General features: G+C 44.0%; 1 protein-coding gene across 1 annotated transcript in view; it reads right to left on the bottom strand.

The window, feature by feature from the left end:
- Window positions 1-17341, bottom strand: part of LOC124011564 — a 36105-nt gene extending 18764 nt beyond the window's left edge. Inside the window, exons 1-3 of the mRNA XM_046325021.1 lie at window positions 17091-17341; window positions 8669-8801; window positions 2096-2901 (exon numbers count right to left, since the gene is read on the bottom strand). Of these exons, the coding sequence (XP_046180977.1) occupies window positions 2096-2901; window positions 8669-8801; window positions 17091-17225 (1074 nt within the window). The 5' untranslated portion in view covers window positions 17226-17341. The remainder of the gene's footprint in view (window positions 1-2095; window positions 2902-8668; window positions 8802-17090) is intronic.
- Window positions 17342-17674: the final 333 nt, after the last annotated feature.

Here is a 17674-nt window from a genome sequence, read left to right as displayed (position 1 = left end):
AGAGGATAGGGAGGGAAGAGAGGAGATGGGAGAGGGTAGGAGAAGAGAGGAGAGGGGAGGAGAGAGGGAGGGAGAGGGGGGAGAAGAGGGAGGGTAGGGGAGGAGAAGAGAGGAGAGGGGAGGGGAGGAGAAGAGAAGGAGGAGGAGGGGGGAGGGAAGAGAGGGAGGAGGGGAGGAGGAGAGGAGAGGGGAGGAGAAGAGAGGTAGGGGGAGGAGAAGAGAGGAGGTAGGGAGGAGAGGGGAGGAGAAGAGAGGAGAGGGGAGGAGAAGAGGGTAGGGGAGGAGAAGAGAGGGGGGAGGAGAGAGAGAGGGAGGAGAGGAGAGGAGAGAGGGAGAGGGTAGGGGAGGAGAAGAGAGGAGAGGAGAGGGGAGGAGAAGAGAGGAGAGGGTAGGGGAGGAGAAGAGAGGAGAGGGTAGGGGAGGAGAAGAGAGGAGAGGGGAGGAGAGGAGAAGAGAGGAGAGGGGAGGAGAAGAGAGGAGAGGGTAGGGGAGGAGAAGAGAGGAGAGGGTAGGGGAGGAGAAGAGAGGAGAGGGTAGGGGAGGAGAAGAGAGGAGAGGGTAGGGGAGGAGAAGAGAGGAGAGGGGAGGAGAGGAGAAGAGAGAGAGGGGAGGAGAAGAGAGGAGGGTAGGGGAGGAGAAGAGAGGAGAGGGTAGGGAGGAGAAGAGAGGAGAGGGTAGGGGAGGAGAAGAGAGGAGAGGAGAGGGGAGGAGAAGAGAGGAGAGGGTAGGGGAGGAGAGGGTAGGGGAGGAGAGGGTAGGGGAGGAGAGGGTAGGGGAGGAGAAGAGCGGGTAGGAGAAGAGGGAGAGGGTAGGAGGGAGGAGAGAGAGAGGAGAGGGAGGGGAGGAGAAGAGAGAAGGAGAGGGGAGGAGAAGAGAGGAGGGGGGGAGGAGAAGAGAGGAGAGGAGAGGGGAGGAGAAGAGAGGAGAGGGTAGGGGAGGAGAAGAGAGGAGAGGGGAGGGGAGGAGAAGAGAGGAGAGGAGAGGGGAGGAGAAGAGAGGAGAGGGGAGGAGAAGAGAGGAGAGGGGAGGAGAAGAGAGGAGAGGGGAGGAGAAGAGGGTAGGGGAGGAGAAGAGAGGAGAGGGGAGGAGAAGAGAGGAGAGGGGAGGAGAAGAGAGGAGAGGGTAGGGGAGGAGAAGAGAGGAGAGGGTAGGGGAGGAGAAGAGAGGAGAGGAGAGGGGGGTAGGAGAAGAGAGGAGAGGGTAGGGGAGGAGAAGAGAGGAGAGGGTAGGGGAGGAGAAGAGAGGAGAGGGGGAGGAGAGGAGATGGTAGGGGAGGAGAAGAGAGGAGAGGGTAGGGGAGGGAAGAGAGGAGAGGGTAGGGGAGGAGAAGGGTAGGGGTAGGGGAGGAGAAGAGAGGAGAGGGTAGGGGAGGAGAAGAGAGAGAGGGTAGGGGAGGAGAGGGTAGGGGAGGAGAGGGTAGGGGAGGAGAAGAGAGGAGAGGGTAGGGGAGGAGAGGATAGGAGATGGTAGGGGAGGAGAGGAGATGGTAGGGGAGGAGAGGATAGGAGAGGGTAGGGGAGGAGAAGAGAGGAGAGGGTAGGGGAGGAGAGGGTAGGGGAGGAGAGGGTAGGGGAGGAGAAGAGAGGAGAGGGTAGGGGAGGAGAGGATAGGAGATGGTAGGGGAGGAGAGGAGATGGTAGGGGAGGAGAGGATAGGAGATGGTAGGGTAGGAGAGGATAGGAGATGGTAGGGTAGGAGAGGATAGGAGATGGTAGGGTAGGAGAGGAGAGGGTAGGGGAGGAGAGGATAGGAGAGGGTAGGGGAGGAGAGGATAGGAGATGGTAGGGTAGGAGAGGATAGGAGATGGTAGGGTAGGAGAGGATAGGAGATGGTAGGGTAGGAGAGGGTAGGGGAGGAGAGGATAGGAGATGGTAGGGGAGGAGAGGATAGGAGATGGTAGGGGAGGAGAGGATAGGAGATGGTAGGGTAGGAGAGGATAGGAGATGGTAGGGTAGGAGAGGATAGGAGATGGTAGGGTAGGAGAGGGTAAGAGAGGACATGATTATCTTGAACGTCCTGAGGTGAAAATAGTTTCAGACACACAGTAGTGGTGTATATAAAATAGAGACTTTACATTACTCAACATAATACATACATATTGGTTCAGCTGGTTATCTGGCAGCTCTGAAAACAGCTCCTTCTTTGGGACGCTGACGTTGTGGTTCTTAGTTTCTAGAACATTCTGGGTTTCCTGGGCATGCTTTGTTTCCGGGAGGGGGTCAGAGGTCATTGCCGGGGCAGTGGAATCAGAGGTGTACTGGTAGTAGCTGGTGTGCTGGAAGAAAGCGGCCAACTCCATGAACGGCTCATTCCTGCAATTGGTTCGCAGGAATTGCATGAGCTGAGAGGAAGTTTGCTTCTGGTGCTGCACTCTGGTGTCACTTCCTGAATCTAGAGGAGGTGGAGCCAGGGCTGTCATCTGGTAGGCTGGGTTACTGAACCCTGAGAGGAGCTCACCTGGGACAGGTAGGTCTAGATCTGTTGCTCCAGGTGTTTGTTTGATTTGAGAGGTTGTAACCGTCGTTGTATTTGGCTGCTGCGGTGTCTTCTCCTTGGAGATAAAGATCCCATTGTCTTTGGTCAGATTCAGACTGGCTACGCTGGTTGAGGAGCTGGGGATTGGGAGCTTTGATACTTTGCTGCATATAAAGACCTGATCCTTCTGGAAGTCTTCATCTTGAGAGGAGGAAGAGGAGCAGAAGAGTTTGAGTTGCTGTAGGGCAGGCAAGGCTCCCAGCATCTGTACTGCCTTGGTGATGGAGCCGGCCATGAGGACGTTCTGCAGCATGGGACCAAACTTCAGCACGTCTGACGATGTCATGATGCCTCGGTCTCTGGATAGCGCTGGCTGCAACAGGCTGTTTAGGGGTCTGGTGGAAGCTGGGGCACTGAATTGTGGATCTGTGGAGCCAATGGCAGGGGGAGAGAAAATATCTTTAAGAAATATAGACCATCCCAAATGTTCCCTTGGACCAGGGTTCCCCCCTGGGTGCCCATTTGAGTTGTTGCTTTCGCACTACACAGCAGATTTTAAAAAACAACAGCTATGTAGTGCTAGGTGAAAAACTAAGACGTTCACCCAGTGTGGGGGGCAAGACAGAGTTAGGGGATCCTTGCTTGAGACCAGTGGCCACCACTAAGGTGGGTAGGAGAGGAGATGGTAGCAAAGCTGATACTGTGACTCTACGAATACAGAAGAGTTGTTTTTATAAGTTGGTTAAAGTTGTTATTTGCCACTGTCAACACTTTGTTCAACACTTTTATAAAGCCATAAAATGTGCTTTCTCCCTACATCCACTCACGATACAACCATCACTGCAGCTGTAATGAATGACTACAGCCATCACTGTAATGAATGACTACAGCCATCTCTGTAATGAATGACTACAGCCATCTCTGTAATGAATGACTACAGCCATCGCTGTAATGAATGACTACAGCCATCGCTGTCATGAATGACTACAGCCATCGCTGTAATGAATGACTACAGCCATCGCTGTCATGAATGACTACAGCCATCGCTGTCATGAATGACTACAGCCATCGCTGTCATGAATGACTACAGCCATCGCTGTCATGAATGACTACAGCCATCACTGCAGCTGTAATGAATGACTACAACCATCACTGCAATGAATGAGTATGGCAACATGTTCCAATAAGATTGGCTGTTTTTATTAGAGCCTTGTCTTTTTAATGAAGAGGAATATTTCACGGTCTCTGGTCATAGGAGGAACATGAATTGGTGCATGAAGCAGAAATAATGCAACTTGAGTTTCTCCATCGAGGATGAGTTTCTCCATCGAGGATGTCCCCTTTCGGCGTCCCCTTTCCTCAGCGGAGGGACGGCGTCCCCTTTCCTCAGCGGAGGGACGGCGTCCCCTTTCCTCAGCGGAGGGACGGCGTCCCCTTTCCTCAGCGGAGGGACGGCGTCCCCCTTCCTCAGCGGAGGGACGGCGTCCCCTTTCCTCAGCGGAGGGACGGCGTCCCCTTTCCTCAGCGGAGGGACGGCGTCCCCTTTCCTCAGCGGAGCGACAGTGAGTCAGGTGAGAGGCAGCCTCACCACTGAGTATCAGACGCAGCCCGTCAGTCCAGTAACTCAGCTGGGCCTCACAAGTAATACAACTAATTATCTATTACCACTGTGATTATCTATTACCACTGTGATTATCTATTACCACTGTAATTATCTATTACCACTGTAATTATCTATTACCACTGTAATTATCTATTACCACTGTAATTATCTATTACCACTGTAATTATCTATTACCACTGTAATTATCTATTACCACTGTAATTATCTATTACCACTGTAATTATCTATTACCACTGTAATTATCTATTACCACTGTAATTATCTATTACCACTGTAATTATCTATTACCACTGTAATTATCTATTACCACTGTAATTATCTATTACCACTGTGATTATCTATTACCACTGTAATTATCTATTACCACTGTAATTATCTATTACCACTGTAATTATCTATTACCACTGTAATTATCTATTACCACTGTAATTATCTATTACCACTGTGCCCATATAGTGCATTCAGAAAGTATTCGGACCCCTTGACTTTTTACAACAAAAAAAAATTACAGCCTTATTCTAAAATGGATTCAATTGTTTCCCCCCTCAATATCACATTTCCATCAGTATTCAGACCCTTTACTCAGTACTTTGTTGAAGCACCTTTTGGCAGTGATTACAGCCTCGAATCTTCTTGGGTATGACGCTACAAGCTTGGCAACCTGTTTTTGGGGAGTTTTCCCATTCTTCTCTGCAGATCCTCTCAAGCTCTGTCAGGTTGGATGGGGAGCGTCGCTGCACAATTATATTCAGGTCTCTCCAGAGATGTTCGATCAGGTTCAAGTCCAGGTTCTGGCTGGGCCACTCAAGGACATTCAGGGACTTGTCCCGAAGTCACTCCTGCGTTGTCTTGGCTGTGTGTTTAGGCTTGTTGTAAGGTGAACCTTTGCCTCAGTCTGAGGTCCTGAGCGCTCTGGAGCAGGTTTTCATCCAGGATCTCTCTGTACTTTGCTCTGTTCATGTTTCCAGTTCGCAATTGTAAATGAGAACTTGTTCAACTTGCCTACCTGGTTAAATAAAGGTGAAATAAAAAATAAATAAAAAATGTTTCCCCTCGAATCCTGACTAGACTCCCAGTCCCTGCCGCTGAAAAACATCCCCACAGCATGATGCTGCCACCACCATGCTTCACCGTAAAGATGGTGCCAGGTTTCCTCCAGACAATCAATTTAATTTACCACAGGTGGACTCCAAGTTATAGAAACATCTCAATGATCAATGGAAACAGGATGCACCCGAGCTCAATGTCAGGTCTCATAGAAAAGAGTCTGAATATTTATGTAAATAAGGCATTGGCAAATACATTTAGAAAACTTGTTTTCTTTGTCATTATGGGGGTTGTAGATTGAAGGGGGGGGGGCATTTTAATCCATTTTTGCTCACACTTTTTAAGTCCTGTTTTAATTTTTTTTGTTTTTAAACACATCCGATTGGTAGATCTCGGCATTATTTGGGACTCAATGTGATCTGGACTCAGAAAAAAAAGGTTGGTGACCTTAGATCACCTCACACTTGTGGAGATAAGAGAATATTCTAGTGTGCAATTACTCTTGGGCAGTATACAGTCTACTGGTGTATTTGGAAATAGCCACAGGATGGTTTTTCAATACCATCAAAACTATTAAAAAAAACAAAAACATTTTCAATGCATTTAAATATTTGTAGCTATTTTTTTTTTTTTGTAAATACTTGCAGTCAACTTGTGCAATGCATCAGGATGTAAAGCAGAATCCAATCGTATCTCACCTGTCACATTATGAAGTTAGTTCCCCAGCACAGTTGAGACAGTCACGTGTTCGTTTGTAAAATGGGTGAAAGCAGAAGAATGAAAAAGCAAGGTATTTTTTTTGGCAAAAAGACACTTGGCCATAATTTTTCAAATGTTTAGGCCCATCATAGAAAGAATGTAGCCAGCTACATTTCCTAATGTTTTTCTTAAAGTTAGACTTGCATTTTACCGGTGAAAAGTAGGCTGGCAACGCTGAGAAAACTACCTGAGTAGCTCCACATCAGTCAGAGTGTTGTCTGCTGATAGAATGATGGAGAACAGTAGCTCCACATCAGTCTGTCTGCTGATAGAATGATGGAGAACAGTAGCTCCACATCAGAGAGCTGTCTGCTGATAGAATGATGGAGAACAGTAGCTCCACATCAGAGTGCTGTCTGTCTGCTGATAGAATGATGGAGAACAGTAGCTCCACATCAGTCAGAGTGCTGTCTGCTGATAGAATGATGGAGAACAGTAGCTCCACATCAGTCTGTCTGCTGATAGAATGATGGAGAACAGTAGCTCCACATCAGAGTGCCGTCTGCTGATAGAATGATGGAGAACAGTAGCTCCACATCAGTCTGTCTGCTGATAGAATGATGGAGAACAGTAGCTCCACATCAGTCAGAGTGCTGTCTGCTGATAGAATGATGGAGAACAGTAGCTCCACATCAGTCTGTCTGCTGATAGAATGATGGAGAACAGTAGCTCCACATCAGAGTGCCGTCTGCTGATAGAATGATGGAGAACAGTAGCTCCACATCAGTCTGTCTGCTGATAGAATGATGGAGAACAGTAGCTCCACATCAGTCTGTCTGCTGATAGAATGATGGAGAACAGTAGCTCCACATCAGAGTGCTGTCTGTCTGCTGATAGAATGATGGAGAACAGTAGCTCCACATCAGTCTGTCTGCTGATAGAATGATGGAGAACAGTAGCTCCACATCAGAGAGCTGTCTGCTGATAGAATGATGGAGAACAGTAGCTCCACATCAGAGTGCTGTCTGCTGATAGAATGATGGAGAACAGTAGCTCCACATCAGTCTGTCTGCTGATAGAATGATGGAGAACAGTAGCTCCACATCAGAGAGCTGTCTGCTGATAGAATGATGGAGAACAGTAGCTCCACATCAGAGTGTTGTCTGCTGATAGAATGATGGAGAACAGTAGCTCCACATCAGAGTGCTGTCTGCTGATAGAATGATGGAGAACAGTAGCTCCACATCAGTCTGTCTGCTGATAGAATGATGGAGAACAGTAGCTCCACATCAGAGTGCTGTCTGCTGATAGAATGATGGAGAACAGTAGCTCCACATCAGTCTGTCTGCTGATAGAATGATGGAGAACAGTAGCTCCACATCAGAGTGCTGTCTGCTGATAGAATGATGGAGAACAGTAGCTCCACATCAGTCTGTCTGCTGATAGAATGATGGAGAACCGTAGCTCCACATCAGTCTGTCTGCTGATAGAATGATGGAGAACCGTAGCTCCACATCAGACTGTCTGCTGATAGAGTGCAACTGAAGCGCAAAATGAAAACAGCAAAATAGTCGGTTATCACAACCCCTAGTTTAACTTGCTATCTAAGCAAGTGGCTAAATGAATAAAGGTGCCGGGGCATCATAGTGTGTCAGCTTTCTGCCATGTTTGAGAAGTCAAAGCCCTTTGGATCAGTTATCTATACAGCTACTACTGTCGTTTTGATTTCCTTGTGTTTATGGCCCGTCTGCCCCTCCCCCAGTCTGCTCCTCCCCCAGTCTGCTCCTCCCCCAGTCTGCTCCTCCCCCAGTCTGCTCCTCCCCCAGTCTGCTCCTCCCCCAGTCTGCTCCTCCCCCAGTCTGCTCCTCCCCCAGTCTGCTCCGAGCAGGCATGCCTGTTGCCCTAGCGACTCCAGACAGACTGTTGTATAATGTCTCTCGTACAGTAAATGTACATTTTCGTCTGTGCTCATTAGCATGTGTAGCTAGCAGCCTCCATGGAAATGCTCTATTACTTGTGCTAATTTAGTTGGCATTCTGTTCATTTTTTAAAACCTCATTGTGTACTTAGCCAGTACTACCGTAAACCTCATTGTGTACTTAGCCGGTACTACCGTAAACCTCATTGTGTACTTAGCCGGTACTACCGTAAACCTCATTGTGTACTTAGCCGGTACTACCGTAAACCTCATTGTGCACTTAGCCGGTACTACCGTAAACCTCATTGTGTACTTAGCCGGTACTACCGTAAACCTCATTGTGTACTTAGCCGGTACTACCGTAAACCTCATTGTGTACTTAGCCGGTACTACCGTAAACCTCATAGTGTACTTAGCCGGTACTACCGTAAACCTCATAGTGTACTTAGCCGGTACTACCGTAAACCTCATTGTGTACTTAGCCGGTACTACCGTAAATCCTGGGAAGGATACGAACATCTGGATACCGTTCAACCCTTTGTTCAACCAATATGGTAATAGCACCACCTTGCCCTCTGATAGGCTCAGTGGAAATTTCACCATATTACTTATACCAATCAAATCCTCTCACAAATCCATAAGGGTCTCGGGTCCATTTGGGATTGGGCCATGATGTAATTTTATAGCGACACAAGTGGTTTGCATATTCTTTGTGTTCTAGTCACGATGACAGATACACCTGTCACAACACTCACTCAACGGAACTTACCTACCTGTCACAACACTCACTCAACGGAACTTACCTACCTGTCACAACACTCACTCAACGGAACTTACCTACCTGTCACAACACTCACTCAACGGAACTTACCTACCTGTCACAACAATCACTCAACGGAACTTACCGGTCGTCAGGTTTTTGAGTGCAGCTGAAAGTTTCTCAATGGCATAACATTTAGCATCCAAAGACCTGACGAGGTTGTCCAGCATATTGATAGGATGAGGCGCGCTCAGGAAGCTTCGGACTTCCACGTTGGCCTGTAGGAATTCAGAAACGTGTCAGTATTGGGAACTTTTATTAGAAAATATAGCTAACAAAGACAGAGTTAGGTAAATATGTCTGAAAATATAGTTTACCAAGCTAGACATGACTAAACAATGGAAGAAGCTAAGCTACATCTACCTTAAGAGAAATATAGTTTACCAAGCTAGACATGACTAAACAATGGAAGAAGCTAAGCTACATCTTCCTTAAGCGAAATATAGTTTACCAAGCTAGACATGACTAAACAATGGAAGAAGCTAAGCTACATCTTCCTTAAGCGAAATATAGTTTACCAAGCTAGACATGACTAAACAATGGAAGAAGCTAAGCTACATCTTCCTTAAGCGAAATATAGTTTACCAAGCTAGACATGACTAAACAATGGAAGAAGCTAAGCTACATCTACCTTAAGAGAAATATAGTTTACCAAGCTAGACATGACTAAACAATGGAAGAAGCTAAGCTACATCTACCTTAAGAGAAATATAGTTTACCAAGCTAGACATGACTAAACAATGGAAGAAGCTAAGCTACATCTACCTTAAGCGAAATATAGTTTACCAAGCTAGACATGACTAAACAATGGAAGAAGCTAAGCTACATCTACCTTAAGAGAAATATAGTTTACGTAACTAGTTACTTTGGGGAATAAAGTAGATCACTACATCCAGACGACTTTGTGACAAAATGTGATACAGTGAATACCTACAGAGCCTTCAGGAAGTATTCATACCCCTTGACTTATTCCACATTCTGTTGTGTTACAGCCTGAATTCAAAAACAGTTCTCACCCATCTACACACCATTCCTCATAATGAAAACATGTTTTTAGAACATTTTACAGAAATCTCATTTAGGTAAGCATTCACACCCGTGTCTTTCTGGGTAAGTCTCTAAGAGTGATTACAGCCGTGAGTCTTTCTGGGTAAGTCTAAGAGTAATTACAGCTGTGAGTCTTTCTGGGTAAGTCTAAGAGCGATTACAGCTGTGAGTCTTTCTGGGTAAGTCTAAGAGCGATTACAGCTGTGAGTCTTTCTGGGTAAGTCTAAGAGCGATTACAGCCGTGAGTCTTTCTGGGTAAGTCTCTAAGAGTGATTACAGCCGTGAGTCTTTCTGGGTAAGTCTAAGAGTAATTACAGCTGTGAGTCTTTCTGGGTAAGTCTAAGAGCGATTACAGCTGTGAGTCTTTCTGGGTAAGTCTAAGAGCGATTACAGCCGTGAGTCTTTCTGGGTAAGTCTCTAAGAGTGATTACAGCCGTGAGTCTTTCTGGGTAAGTCTCTAAGAGTAATTACAGCTGTGAGTCTTTCTGGGTAAGTCTAAGAGCGATTACAGCTGTGAGTCTTTCTGGGTAAGTCTAAGAGCGATTACAGCCGTGAGTCTTTCTGGGTAAGTCTAAGAGCGATTACAGCTGTGAGTCTTTCTGGGTAAGTCTCTAAGAGTGATTACAGCCGTGAGTCTTTCTGGGTAAGTCTAAGAGCGATTACAGCTGTGAGTCTTTCTGGGTTTTAGATTAACTAACTTCAAAGTAATGACTCGGGACGTCGGGTTTGATATGAAAGCTTCTTTTAGTAAGAATACTTGTTCCCGTTACATTTAACAACTTTAGATTCTACAGAGCAATGCAGGTAAGATGCTATCGGAAAGTCAGCTTTATCACGATGCACCTGCACATAACTGCCGTGTTATCTCTCTCATTCCTGTCGCAAGGCATTCTGGAACTTGCAGTCAAAAGCGTAATTCAATACTAACCAATACAATTACATATGTAAATAACTGTAAAGAAATGGTCTTTAGATACAGCTCAATGAGTTAACATGAACTCTGTAACACATTAAAGTTACATCGGGTAAGTCTCTAAGAGTGATTACGGCTGTCAGTCTTTCTGGGTAGGTCTCTAAGAGTGATTACAGCTGTGAGTCTTTCTGGGTAAGTCTCTATGAGTGATTACAGCTGTAGTCTTTCTGGGTAAGTCTAAGAGTGATTACGGCTGTCAGTCTTTCTGGGTAAGTCTAAGAGTGATTACGGCTGTCAGTCTTTCTGGGTAAGTCTAAGAGTGATTACGGCTGTCAGTCTTTCTGGGTAAGTCTAAGAGTGATTACGGCTGTCAGTCTTTCTGGGTAAGTCTAAGAGTGATTACGGCTGTCAGTCTTTCTGGGTAAGTCTCTAAGAGTGATTACGGCTGTCAGTCTTTCTGGGTAAGTCTCTATGAGTGATTACGGCTGTCAGTCTTTCTGGGTAAGTCTCTATGAGTTTTGCACACCTGGATTGTAAAATATTTGCACATTATTATTTGTTATATTATTCAAGCTCCGTCAAGTTGGTTGTTGATCAATGATCAACAGCCATTTTCATGTCTTGCCAAAGACTGTCAAGCCGATTTAAGTCAAAACTGTAAATATGCCACTTAGAAACATTCAATGTCGTCTTTTGTAAGTACAGTTGAAGTCGGAAGTTTACATACACCTTAGCTAAATACATTTAAACTCAGTTTTTCACAATTCCTGACATTTAATCCAAGTAAAAATTCCCTGTTTTAGGTCAGTTAGGATCACCACTTTATTTTAAGAATGTGAAATGTCAGAATAATAGCAGAGTGTAATTTATTTCAGCTTTTATTTCTTTCATCACATTCCCAGTGGGTCAGAAGTTTACATACACTCAATTAGTATTTGGACCACGATGTCTTGCTCCCAGACAAACTAAACAACTTATTTGCTCGCTTTGAGGACAATACAGTGCCACTGACATGGCCCGCTACCAAAACCTGCGGGCTCTCCTTCACCGCAGTCAACGTGTGTAAAACATTTCAACGTTTTAACCTTCGCAGGGCTGCAGGCCCAGACGGCATCCCTAGCCGCGTCCTCAGAGCATGCGCAGACCCGCTGGCTGGTGTGTTTACGGACATATTCAATATTTAATGATAAAAATAAAAAATCGGTGGCCATATCGGAATCGGACGATATTAGCTATTAATGCCAACATCGGCATGATGTCTAGTTTAACGCTGATGTGCAAAACCGATGTCGAAGTTGACGTGCATACTAGAGGTCGACCGATTATGATTTTTCAACGCCGATACCGATTAGTGGAGGACCAAAAAAAAGCTGATACCGATTAAAATCTGAGATTTATTTTTATTTGTAAAAATGACAATTTCAACAATACTGAACAAACACTTATTTTAACTTAATATAATACATCAATAAAATCAATTTAGCCTCAAATAAATAATGAAACATGTTCAATTTGGTTTAAATAATGCAAAAACAAAGTGTTGGAGAAGAAAGTAAAAGTGCAATATATGCCATGTAAGAAAGCTAACGTTTCAGTTCCTTGCTCAGAACATGAGAACATATGAAAGCTGGTGGTTCCTTTTAACATGAGTCTTCAATATTCCCAGGTAAGCAGTTATAGGTTGTAGTTATTATAGGAATTATAGGACCATTATAGGACCATTTCTCTCTATACCATTTGTATTTCATATACCTTGGACTGACTATTGGATGTTCTTATAGGCACTATAGTATTGCCAGTGTAACAGTATAGCTTCCGTCCCTCTCCTCGCCCCTACCTGGGCTCGAACCAGGAACACATCGACAACAGCCACCCTCGAAATACAAGCCTTTGGTCATTAATATGGTCGAATCCGGAAACTATCATTTTGAAAACAAAATGTTTATTCATTCAGTGAGATACGGAACCGTTTCGTATTTTATCTAATGGGTGGCATCCATCAGTCTAAATATTGCTGTTACATTGCACAACCTTCAATTTTATGTCATAATTATGTAAAATTCTGGCAAATTAGTTCGCAACGAGCCAGGCGGCCCAAACTGTTGCATATATCCTGACTCTGCGTGCAATGAGAAGTGACACAATTTCACCTGGTTAATATTGCCTGCTAACCTGGATTTATTTTAGCTAGATATTCAGGTTAAAAAATATATACCTCCCATTTGGTTCAGATTGATCTGAACTCTGCGTTTGCTGAACAAACAGGAGACAGAATAATAAGAATTTGATCTTAACTGGCTTGCCTTGTTAAACAAAGGTGTAAAAAATATATATATATTAATAACATTTTTTTTTTATATTACAAATTATTTTTTAAATTTTTATTTTTATTTTTTTAATCGGCCAAATCGGTGTCCAAAAATATCGATTTTCGGTTGTTATGAAAATTTGAAATCGGCCATTCCGATGAATCGGTCGACCTCTAGTGCATGCCTATATTAACATAGCTAGATGACGTGATGACGTCACGAAAAATGTTGCTCTATACGTTCAACACAGCATCCCTGAACTAGCCCACAATGTCTGATGTGTGGATCGAGACATCAACATCTCGAGCAGTCGTTTGAAAGAGTAACAGTATTTCTGTGAGACAACTCAAAAGGCGAAGTCCATTAAAGTCAAGATAATGGAATTCATTGCCCTTGACAATCCACAGTTCTGTGTCGTGGATGATGTTGGCTTTCGCCAATGAGTCGAGCACCGGGAACACACGATCAAGTAGGCGCTATTTTTCAGATGTCGCCCTACCGGAGTTACACAGTATTGTTGTATTGAAGTACTGGGGGATTTGAAAAGTCAAATCGATCAACAATACTTTTAGTAAAAATATGTATTTTAAATGTACAATCTGTAGAAACTATGAGAATAGAAAAGGTTAAGAACTTTTTTTTAAACATCACAGCACAGTTTAAAAATATTTCGAACAGAAATCCAATATGGATGGTGTTAAGAGATAGATGGTTGAGAGTAGAGGAAGGACATCAGTAATAGAGGGGAGAGGAAGGACATCAGTAATAGAGGGGAGAGGAAGGACATCAGTAATAGATGGTTGAGGGTAGAGGAAGGACATCAGTAATAGATGGTTGAGGGTAGAGGAAGGACATCAGTAATAGAGGGGAGAGGAAGGACATCAGTAATAGATGGTTGAGGGTAGAGGAAGAACATCAGTAATAGATGGTTGAGGGTAGAGTAAGGACATCAGTAATAGATGGTTGAGGGTAGAGGAAGGACATCAGTAATAGATGGTTGAGGGTAGAGGAAGAACATCAGTAATAGATGGTTGAGGGTAGAGGAAGGACATCAGTAATAGATGGTTGAGGGTAGAGGAAGGACATCAGTAATAGATGGTTGAGGGTAGAGTAAATAGGACATCAGTAATAGATGGTTGAGGGTAAGAGGAAGGACATCAGTAATAGATGGTTGAGGGTAGAGGAAGGACATCAGTAATAGATGATGGTTGAGGGTAGAGGAAGGACATCAGTAATAGATGGTTGAGGGTAGAGGAAGGACATCAGTAATAGATGGTTGAGGGTAGAGGAAGGACATGAGGGTAGAGGAAGGACATCAGTAATAGATGGTTGAGTGTAGAGGAAGAACATCAGTAATAGATGGTTGAGGGTAGAGGAAGGACATCAGTTATAGAGGGGAGAGGAAGGACATCAGTAATAGATGGTTGAGGGTAGAGGAAGAACATCAGTAATAGATGGTTGAGGGTAGAGTAAGGACATCAGTAATAGATGGTTGAGGGTAGAGGAAGGACATCAGTAATAGATGGTTGAGGGTAGAGGAAGGACATCAGTAATAGATGGTTGAGGGTAGAGGAAGGACATCAGTAATAGATGGTTGAGGGTAGAGGAAGGACATCAGTAATAGATGGTTGAGGGTAGAGGAAGGACATCAGTAATAGATGGTTGAGGGTAGAGGAAGGACATCAGTAATAGATGGTTGAGGGTAGAGGAAGGACATCAGTAATAGATGGTTGAGGGTAGAGGAAGGACATCAGTAATAGATGGTTGAGGGTAGAGGAAGGACATCAGTAATAGATGGTTGAGGGTAGAGGGACATCAGTAATAGATGGTTGAGGGTAGGACATCAGTAATAGATGGTTGAGGGTAGAGGAAGGACATCAGTAATAGATGGTTGAGGGTAGAGGAAGGACATCAGTAATAGATGGTTGAGGGTAGAGGAAGGACATCAGTAATAGATGGTTGAGGGTAGAGGAAGGACATCAGTAATAGATGGTTGAGGGTAGAGGAAGAACATCAGTAATAGATGGTTGAGGGTAGATGGTTGAGGGTAGAGGAATCAGGATGGTTGAGGGTAGAGGAAGGACATCAGTAATAGATGGTTGAGGGTAGGGAAGGACATCAGTAATAGATGGTTGAGGGTAGAGGAAGGACATCAGTAATAGATGGTTGAGGGTAGAGGAAGGACATCAGTAATAGATGGTTGAGGGTAGAGATGGTTGAAGGACATCAGTAATAGATGGTTGAGGGTAGAGGGTAAGGACATCAGTAATAGATGGTTGAGGGTAGAGGAAGGACATCAGTAATAGATGGTTGAGGGTAGAGGAAGGACATCAGTAATAGATGGTTGAGGGTAGAGGAAGGACATCAGTAATAGATGGTTGAGGGTAGAGGAAGGACATCAGTAATAGATGGTTGAGGGTAGAGGAAGGACATCAGTAATAGATGGTTGAGGGTAGAGGAAGGACATCAGTAATAGATGGTTGAGGGTAGAGGAAGGACATCAGTAATAGATGGTTGAGGGTAGAGTAAGGACATCAGTAATAGATGGTTGAGGGTAGAGGAAGGACATCAGTAATAGATGGTTGAGGGTAGAGGAAGGACATCAGTAATAGATGGTTGAGGGTAGAGGAAGGACATCAGTAATAGATGGTTGAGGGTAGAGGAAGGACATCAGTAATAGATGGTTGAGGGTAGAGGAAGGACATCAGTAATAGATGGTTGAGGGTAGAGGAAGGACATCAGTAATAGATGGTTCAATGTTGGTGGGTAAAATGTATACAGTATTACCTCTAATACAAACTATAACAAACCTCTCTCATTCAGTCAAACAGTATGAGGCACAGCGTGCTCCAAACAAATATTGGCTAGTTATTCTGTCTGTAAAGAAACGAGCGGGGTATCGATTGAGCCTGCTGCAACGACTGGACTAGAACAAGCCGCTCTCATCACCAGACAAACAGAGCCACGGCGTGCCTAACTCCTGTGACTTGTGTTGTCTCAGGGTACAAGTCATCCTGTCAGAATCAGAATCTGGAGCTAGTCAGTTGGTCAATCTAGTTATTTCCTGTAGACTTTTATGGGGCCACGTGGTTGTTTTTCTCTGTCTACTTGGCGTTGTTTAGTAGGCCTACTTTGGGATCCTGAGTGGCGCAGCGGTCTAAGGCAATGCATCACAATGCTAGAGCTGTCACTACAGACCCAGGTTCGATCCCGGGCTTGTATCACAACCGGCCGTAATCGGGAGTCACGTCGGCCAGTGCACAACTGGCCCAGGGTCGTCCAGGGTCGTCCAGTGTAGGCCATCATTGTAAATAATTATTTGTTCTTAACTGACTTGCCTAGTTAAATAAAGTACTTTGTTTGTCAGTCTAATTATTTCATTGCTGATGGTGACCGTCTGTATCCAAGCCCATACTTGCCATTATTATATCATTTTGGAAATGCATGTTTACTGAGCAATATATATATATATGCCAATAGATCATTAGAAAATAAAATTACAAATGTAGATGGTTTATTTTGATTGTTCAAATGTTGTGGCGTAAGTGTCGGGAGAGAAGTTTAACTCCTCTCTAAAGTGAAGCTTTTGGGGGCGAATTAACCAACCTTCAACTAAATCAGCCTTCACCTAAAATCAACCTTCACCTAAAATCAGCCTTCACCTTAAAAAAAAAAATCAACATTCACCTAAAAAAAATATATATAATTTTTTTTTTTTTTTTAAATCAACCTTGACCTAAAAATCAACCTTGACCTAAATCAGTGTCTGGAATAAATGACAGTAGTAACCAACCACACATTGGGCTATTAGACTATTTAGTTGATAATTAAATAGGACTAAATCGTGCATTTTCATCTGTCGGGGTCTTTTATTTTTGAACATTGTTTGGGAATAAGTGAAGAAACATAATGATCTGAAGCGCACTACCGGGTTTCCAATCACGACAATGACGAGTTAGACACACCCGGAGTAGTTCACAACTCTCCAAAACTGCCTAAAAGTTCACTGACTAACTACCACATTCATTACCTTACAACCTAGTTATCATTCAAAGAGTAAGTCATGATTGAAAGTTGAAAATCACAGACCAAATGGGGGATTTACCAGTATATTTAGCTCAATCAAGTTGACTAGGTAGCTGGGCATCAGCAATGCATTCACACGTTGCCAGCTAGTTCAATCATGCTTCGCTGTCTACGGATGGGGCTATTGAACTAGCTGTAGTTTAGCCAATTACCTTTTCGGTTAAATGTCGTAGTTGTTTGTCCAGTGTTTTCCTGGCGTCCTCCAAGACGAGCAGTTTGTACATTATACATCTGTTGGTGACAGTGAGGTCGGTGGGAAACCACACAGGACTCTGCTGCAGCGGCATTATTAGTGACTGATGAGGCTGGACCAAAACGTTTTTATTTGAGAATGTAATCTGACAGCGTGTCACTTCATTTGATTCTTCTTTGAGGTTTAATGGCGGCGTGGCCGAAATTATGGGTGCGTTCGTAAATTGCCTCCAGTGGATCAGAGTGTGCTCTGGGTCATAGGTCAATTCAGAGAGCACACTGTCGAAAACAAAATATATAAGCATCATGCAACAATTTCAAAGGTTTTAATAAGTTACAGTTCATATAAGAGAATCAGTCAATTGAAATAAATTAATTAGGCTCTAATCTATGGATTTTACATGACTGGGAATACAGATATGCATGTGTTGGTCACAAATAAAATTAAAAATGTAGGGGCGTGGATCAGAAAACCAGTCAGTATCTGGTGTGACCTCTATTAAAAATATAACATTTACATCAGTATTCAGGCCCTTTAGTCAGT

The sequence above is a fragment of the Oncorhynchus gorbuscha genome, linkage group LG23, assembly GCF_021184085.1.
Source record: "Oncorhynchus gorbuscha isolate QuinsamMale2020 ecotype Even-year linkage group LG23, OgorEven_v1.0, whole genome shotgun sequence".
Lineage (NCBI taxonomy): Eukaryota > Metazoa > Chordata > Actinopteri > Salmoniformes > Salmonidae > Oncorhynchus > Oncorhynchus gorbuscha.
Note: the sequence above shows the minus strand (reverse complement) of the source record. Positions and strands in the feature narration are given on the sequence as shown.